The sequence below is a fragment of the Mauremys reevesii genome, linkage group 2, assembly GCF_016161935.1.
Source record: "Mauremys reevesii isolate NIE-2019 linkage group 2, ASM1616193v1, whole genome shotgun sequence".
In the NCBI taxonomy this organism is placed as follows: Eukaryota; Metazoa; Chordata; order Testudines; family Geoemydidae; genus Mauremys; species Mauremys reevesii.
Window position 1 is genome coordinate 236,444,361 of NC_052624.1, and position 7,646 is coordinate 236,452,006.

Sequence of the window (7,646 nt, forward strand, 5' to 3'; positions counted from 1 at the left end):
GTTAATGGGAGCTAATGGGAGCTGGAGAGGGCAGTGCCTGCAGGCGAGAGCCATGTGGAGCCGTTTGCGAGCCTCTGCCTAAGAGCCAGACCTGCTGCTGGCCGCTTCTGCAATGCCAGGACAGGCAGGAAGCCTGCCTTAGCACCCCCGCTGCACTGCTGACTGGGAGCTGCCTGAAGTAAGCCTGTGTCCCAACCCCTTGACCCAGCCCTGAGCCCTTCCAAACTTGGAGCCCTGTCCTGCACCCCAAACCCCGCATCCCCAGCCCTACCCCCGAGGCTGCATCCCCAACCCAAGGCCCTGACTCCCTCCTGCACCCCAACCCCCTCCCACACCCTGAACCCCTCATTCCCAACCCTCTGCCCCAGTCCTGAGCCCCTTCTGCACCCCAAACCCATCACACCAGCTCTGTTGGGTCATGGGCATCAATAATTTTCTTCAAGAGGGGGCTCGAGAAAAAAAAAGTTTGAAAGCCACTGTACTAGGCCCTGCTGCCTCTCCTGCTATTTATTTGGGCTTTCATGAATTTCTAGGCACCACCAGAGTAGTATCTATCGGCATAATTCCATTCTGTTTTAAGACCACCATTGGTAGATTCTGAACCTCTAAAGTATACCATATATTTTCTTCAGAAAGCAAGTATAAGAAGTTTTTTTCATGAACGTTTTTGCTGTTGTCAATAGAAAGGACACACACCAGCCTGATTAAGATACAAATACCAGTCTTGAACCTTATAATGCACTCTGCAAACCCAGAGTTTATTCAGTATTAGGGCAGTGGGATAGAAATAATTATATGGGTCTCTGTACACAGGAGAGCCAGCAATTTAAAGATCGGCAAAAACATTTGGATGTGAAGGAAATAATCACTGAGGCTTAGCAGCTTTGTGGTTTAGAAAGCTTTTAAACTTTACGAAAGAGCAGATGTGTGCACTCTGGCAATCCCTTAGGTAGAGATGTGTTAGTTTAGTACCAAACGAACAGGAACATAATTATATGTGACAATATACATCTGAAAGAGAAACTGGAATCTGACTTTTATAGCCTTTTATTTCATATGTTTATAGACACTATATTCTATAACTTCTTCACTGTGATACGTTGACATACTTCTAGCACTAATGTTCAGTTTTGCTTTTCCTACCTTCATGACTGGCAACAGTTTTCTCCAGCCTAGGAGAACAGAACGAGGTTATATACCTGATTTCCCTCCCATATTAAGTATTCCCAACCTCAAGGCAATGCTTCTTTCAACTATGGGAGCCGAGACATCCCTCAGGCTCCAGTCAATGCCACTCCTATATTAGGCAGAGAATTCTTTTAAAAAACAACAAAGTATGCTGCTCCCAAGGGGCCAGGCACTCTGGCTCTATTCTGGCAGAGTTAAGTCAGAACAAAGATAAGCCATTTAAAGACAGAATTACTCTATAAAATCAAATGTACAGAGAAGAATTAAGGTACCTGGAGGAGGAATCCTTAAGTTCTACAGGTGCCGACTTCCAGAATGCTACAGAAAACCAGGTGCCCCAGGACATGTCTCTGTTCATACTGCTTTAGGGAAGTATTTTACACACATGACATCATACTGTTAAGTTCAGTATGTGTGAGCCAGCTGCACCGTATTATTGATATTGTAGTAACACACACAGGCTCCAATCAGTGTCAGAGCCCCATCATGCTAAATGCTGTACAACCACATAGGATGTAAAATGAACTTGAATTTTATCTGCAGAACTCACATAGACGTTTGGGCAAAACAAAACTCTCATGTGCGAGGCAGCATCAACAAGTTCCTAATGCTAACTTAAAAAAAAATCTCAAGTAATTTCAATGGCTTTTACCAGCATGTGCAGTGCAACTTCACCCTCCTCTCTAGACCGATGTTGGTGTCTTTCACCTTAACCTCCTTGGACTGGCAAGCATGGGAAAAGCAAAAAAATAATCTTAATACTCATTTTTTAAGCCTGATTCTGAAAGGTGGCTTTATCCTGAGACAGCACTACTCTGTGTACTGAATCGTAGTAGAAAAGTACACAGTAACATTTAAAGACATACTTAACATCACTGTGCAACTATATGTCACAGAAAGAACAAGTAGTAGTTCTGCAACCTCTCAGATGGTACTCGTGGCTACAGGATTCCCCATTGACACATCAGACAAAAATGTCATTCAAATAGTTTGTTCTCTCTCCTTTATTTTGCCACAAATACAAAAAGCGACCAAACCCAATTCAGTGGAGCCCACTAAAGAATACCTCTTGACAGAATAAACCTGTTCAAAATGAGAGTTTCATGAAACCCAACCAGAATATATACAAGAATGCAGCAGAGCCCTTGTAAAATATGAGGAATCACCTCTGGGTGCATCTCAAAGTAAAATACAATAGAAAATTAACCAGTTAAGAGAATACATTTGTTACCAAACAAGCTTATGCCTGGAACGGGTTTCCACTGTACCATTCCTTTGGCTATTTAAATACCACCACAATTTATTTTAGGTGCAAATTTGAAGCTCCTGGGGTGAAATCAGTTACCCAAGTATAAATTTAGGGTACTCCATTGTAACCAAGATCAGGTTCTGACCCCACACAATTGAAAGGATGTTTAGTATTGGCTCTGGCCAGTAAAGTGGTGTACGGTGTTGGTTTCCCTCCCCCATAACCCCACCTAAATCAACACCAAAGCAATTCACACTTGATCAGTAGCACCTTTGCTATTCTAGTAGTAGTTTGCTCTTGAGCAAAAAAACTGCCCCTCCTTATGCCAAAAGAAATAATGCAGTGGTTCTGGTTGTGATAAATGTCCACTAGGATAAGATCACCAAACCCACCCAGCCCCTGTGACACAGAATTCCTTTTCTGGCATAAACCTGGTCAATCTGATTTGTCAACGCTTTGTTCAGAAATATAAAACTCAGAATATAGTTTACAAAAGAATATTTCCTTATAGAACATCTTAATGTCAAAATATTAACAAAAACACAAGTTATGTTAATGCTGAGAATAGCAGTTCTGAAAAATTAAAACTAAAAATAAGCTGTCACTAACAGTAAATAGACAAAAATACACTAAATGTTAAAAAAGGGTCCAATATTTTCAGGCAAAATGGAATCATTTGAGACAAATTGTTTATAAAATGAGTTAAACATTCAGCATAAACCTATCACAAGTGGTAATATCCACTAGTGTGATTTTATTTTTGGACAAACTTCAGCAACTCATTTTGTTTTTTTTTAAATCTGCTAATACAAAAATGTAAAAAACTCAAAACACTTCAGCTTTTAGACAAACTTTGTTAAGCTTGAACTGTACCTTTGCCTCAGTTACTTAAGAACTTAAAATTGAAGTTGGCAATAAAACCAGCTCAGCTGAGTTTTTAAGCTTCTCTCACTCTGTGCTAAACCATTAGTTCTTAAAAGGCTCCAATCTCAGTCCCCCACGGTCTATAGGGCTTGCCAAGGTTTGCCGACTGTGCTGGTGCAGATGGACTGAGTACATTAGGAGACAGCAAATGGAACGAACCAAATGAAAAGGGGAATGCAGACAAAGATGCCATGGAGGACAGCAGAGGAGGAGATAGTTTGGAAGTAGAGGTGACCACAGGGAGCACTGGTCCAATGCTGCCATTAGGGGGCAGTCTCAGTGAAGAAGTTTCAGCATGTGGAGCAGCAATTCTGCTCTGGTGATGTGGTTCTGTGGAAGACGTTGTGGTACTGGTATTACTGTGGCCATTCTGAGGCAATAACAACGGGTGAGTGATGTGAGGATGATGTCCAAAGGCACTGCCCCAAGGAATATGTCCAATGCCCGTGTGGGCACTACTTGCTGCTTCCCGTTGAGAGGCATAATTATTGAGGTGAGACACCAGTCGAACTCGAAGAGGATCAGAAGTGTCCAGACCCTCAATAATACTAAGGTACCGGACTACTTCAGCCAGGCACTCTCGAAATCCTAAACTCCGATAGTCCATAGCAAGAGCGTGGGCATCAAAATAGCCTAAGAAAAAGGAACAAAAGAGTGGAGTCTTAAAATACCATTTTTAGTCATTGGCTACACTGCATCCTCCATACTCCCTGCAAGCACATTTCATTTGAGTGTGACGGTTATATAGTTGCAGTTTTCCCGAACCACAGAATGGCTTCCAAAAACTCTTCTATGGTCTAACACATTTTTCTTTTATAGTATCAGTGTTGTCATGCTGCGAGTCCCAGGACCAGTCGCAGATTGGCATGTGTAAGCTGAAACTGCACAGTACCAGCAAAGAACGCACGAGGAGAAGAGATGTATTTTTCAATGCTAGCTACATCAATGGACACGAAGCCACTGAACAGTGAAATTCATTAGTCCCACACATGTAACTTATCATAGGCCACTTTCACAGACTAGCTGTTGGTTCTCAATCAATTTATACATTGTCATTTGTGTTAGCTCCTCCACTACCCATTTCAACCTATAACATTAAACAGCCAAAAAAGATCCCAAATAGACCACTTGTTTTAGGTGGGCGGTGGGGGAGGGAAGCTCCTGTTTCTCTTCAGTGGCTGAAAGTTACTTCACTTCACACTGCTGCCATAACCTTACAGAAACTTGGATGACAAATACTTTTCCCAACAAAGCGTCTATCTATAGTCTACAACAGCGCAATCTGCACTTAACATAGAACAGTAAATAGACTATACAATGTTCCATGTAAGAGGAAATACTGAATTACCCAGTAGTGTATATACATACTTCCATTTGATTTCTCCAGCATGTCAGATGACAAATCTGTGGGACATTCAGTTACAGCTCAGCATGCTGCTTGGTCTTACTACAACTTCGTTGCTGTAATCACAGTTTATTCAGGACTATTGAATCTGTTCTCAGATAAAAGATTACCTTTGCCTCCTGCTGTATGCAACATTTTCAGATGATCCACAGTCATCTGCAGAATTTCAGCTTTTTCCAGTTTGGCTGATCCCTTGAAAAAGAGAGAGAGCAGGAGAGGAGAGGGTGTAGAATAGGTCAATTTTTAGAAGATCTAAAAGAGTTTGGCAGAAATAGTGCAAAGTGAACTATAAAGGGGTAAAATGCAACACCACTTCTAGTCTGCAGTCCTTGTGACTGAGTCACCTATGGTAATTATACTCAGAGCCCAATGTGAATTACCTGCTTTTCAAAAGCACTTGGCACCAGTCTCCTCAGCTCCGACAAGCTGTTATTGATTCGATCCCGGCGACGTTTCTCGATGATCTAGGAGTAAAACAGACAGGCTTTCAGCGTGTATTGCAAAAGGCAGGCTGGGGCAAAGCAGCTCGACTCTGGGAGGGTATCAGTAGTTCGTGCAAGGGGACTCACCCCTCTGCGCCTTTTCCTGGCCAGGATCTGGGAGGTGGTGGATGGAGACATTGAACCTGGAGCTGAACTCAAGTTTCTGAAATGAACCACAAACAGTTAGCGCAGGTGCCGGGAGCGAGAGAAACGGGGCTGTAAGGAAGGATCAACCCAGCCGCTCCCATAATAACAACGCGTGGGCTGAGGCGGTTCCGCGCGGGGACTCCGGGAGGCAAAGGTGCGAGCCGCCAGGGCAGGGACCCTACCTGCCCGCGGCGGACACGGAGCACTGCCCGGGCGCCGCTCCCCCGAGGATGGCCGCAAACGGGCGCCTGCCCCGGCCCCCGGCCCCCTGGGGCACAGCGCCCCGCTCCCCTCCTCACCCATTCTCGTCCGCGCTCTCCTTCTCCACCTCGACGGGCTCGTCCAGCTCCTCGCTGTCAGAGGAGCTGTACTCGGGGTGCGCCCGCTTCATGCTGCCGCCGCCGCCGGGCAGGGGAGGCTGCAGGACCGGGCCCGGGCTGCCTGGCTGGCTGGCTCAGCGCGCGCCCCGCTGCCGCTCGACCTCTGGCTCCGCCAGCTCCGTCTCCCCCATCCCGTTCCCACGCCTCGCCTCTTACCCGCGGGAGGGGGGACGCCAGGCGCCGCCGGCCACAGACATCACATTGTAGCCACTCGCTGGCCCCGCTCTCCTGATTGGCGGACGCGCCGCCGGTCGCAGCCAATAGCCGCCGGCGGGGAGGCCGGCCAGCGACACGCCTCCTCCCCCTGCCCCGGCGCTGCTTGGGGGTGGGGCTGCTCGGAGCGTTCGGAGCCCGCCCCCGTCGGTCCGCCATTGGCTGGGCCGGAAGCCAGTCGGGCGCTGGCGGAGCCGCACGCGTGGCCTAGCGGCCGTGGGAAAGTTGCTCGGTGCCGGCTGGTGGCCAATCGGGGCCGGCTGCGGCGCTGGGCGGTGCGTGCGGCAGCGGCGGCCGCCGCGTGTGAGCCTCCCCCGGCCGCCGGGCGTGGCATAGACAGGGCCCGCGGCGGCTGCGCTCGGGCTAAGGGCTGAGCCGCCCCCCGCGTGGGGAGCCCGGCTGGCCCTGCCAACCCCCGCGGGGCAGCCTCCGCCCGCCCGCGTCTCGGTTGCCTCTGTGCCGCCCCCGCCCGCCCGCCCGCCGGCGGCGCCGCTCCGGGAGGTATCTGAGGGGTAGCGTGTTAATCTGGATCTGTAAAAGCAGCAGAGTCCTGTGGCACCTTATAGACTAACAGACGTATTGGAGCATGAGCTTTCGTGGGTGAATGAATACCCACTTCGTCAGATGCATGCAAAGTGGGTATTCACCCACGAAAGCTCATGCTCCAAGATGTCTGTTAGTCTATAAGGTGCCACAGGACTCTTTGCTGCTTTCTCCGTGAGGTAGTTTCATACCGTGAGCTAAGGCGCCTTTCGTGTCCTGGGCCCGTCACGGCGATGGGCTCTGGCTCGCTATGGAAATGCCCCCTCGCCCTGCCATGAGCCCGCCAGGCCAGCCTCCATTGGTAGCTGTGGTGCAGTGGCAACAAGGGCCTCCATGCGTGCGCCCGCGCTGGCCCTCACATGTTGAGGGCCTGCCGGTAAACACCTGCCGAGGCACCGCATTAGCCTCCTGCCTGTCTCGCTGCCGAGCTGCCCTTGGCCTAGTGCCTAAAACAAAAATCTTGATGACTGGCTGCTGGGGTGCCAAGCCCACAGCCTCTGAGGCTGAAGGGTACTGGCTCGCTGGTTCCTTGTGTCCTCCTGTTATCTCTCCAGCGCCAGCTATTCTCTCTTGCCTTCCACTGTAAGCTCCTGGGGGCAGAGATCAGCCATGTGCTCTGTTTGTACAACACATAAGCACAGCCATACTGAGTCAGACCAAAGGTCCATCTAGCCCAGTATCCTGTCTTCTGACTCTGGCCAGTGACAGGTGCCCCAGAAGGAATGAACAGAACAGGTAATTATCCAGGGGTCCATCCCCTGTTGCTCATTCCCAGCTTCTGGCAAACAGGCTAGGGACACCATCCCTGCCCATCCTGGCTAATAACCATTGATGGGCCAATCACAATGGGGTCTTGGTCCATGAGTGGGGCTCCTAAATGCTACAGTAATACAAATAATAATTTACACAAGGCCTTTCAAATAAGGGTCCTTTACTAGGTGGATAGTTTTGGGTTCACAAATGGGGAACTTAGTCATAAAAAAAACTTAAGGGATGCCCACCACCACACAGTAAGGCAGCATCAGGAAACCTAGCTTTTCCCAGGGCTGCTCCTGTGCTCCATCTACTAACCTAGTTGCTTTAAGCATCCCATTTGTTTTAACTTAGCTATTCCC

The 7,646-nt window shown here is 48.5% G+C and overlaps 1 protein-coding gene across 2 annotated transcripts; it reads right to left on the reverse strand.

Annotated features, from left to right (window-relative positions):
• Nucleotides 1–1,628: 1,628 nt before the first annotated feature.
• On the reverse strand, nucleotides 1,629–6,007 carry HEY1 (hes related family bHLH transcription factor with YRPW motif 1). 2 transcript variants are annotated; one of them, XM_039528060.1, is made up of 5 exons: nucleotides 5,695–6,007; nucleotides 5,336–5,411; nucleotides 5,147–5,230; nucleotides 4,877–4,958; nucleotides 1,629–3,994 (listed from the first exon to the last, which is right to left on the reverse strand). In XM_039528060.1, exons 1-5 carry the CDS (start codon nucleotides 5,784–5,786, stop codon nucleotides 3,411–3,413), a joined length of 918 nt encoding a protein of 305 aa, XP_039383994.1. In that variant the 5' UTR covers nucleotides 5,787–6,007; the 3' UTR covers nucleotides 1,629–3,410. The 2 variants fall into 2 exon arrangements, with proteins under 2 accessions (XP_039383994.1, XP_039383995.1); XM_039528061.1 differs by having other exon boundaries at nucleotides 5,932–6,005.
• Between the last annotated feature and the right edge of the window lie 1,639 nt (nucleotides 6,008–7,646).

Excerpts from the sequence above, each read along its gene's own strand:
- HEY1 (XM_039528060.1), bottom strand. The coding sequence starts at position 5,786 with ATGAAGCGGGCGCACCCCGAGTACAGCTCCTCTGACAGCGAGGAGCTG. Across the intron at positions 5,412-5,694 it reads GAGAGCGCGGACGAGAATGG|AAACTTGAGTTCAGCTCCAG; the intron begins GTGAGGAGGGGA and ends GGTTCATTTCAG. Across the intron at positions 3,995-4,876 it reads GCATACAGCAGGAGGCAAAG|GCTATTTTGATGCCCACGCT; the intron begins GTAATCTTTTAT and ends CCTTTTTCTTAG.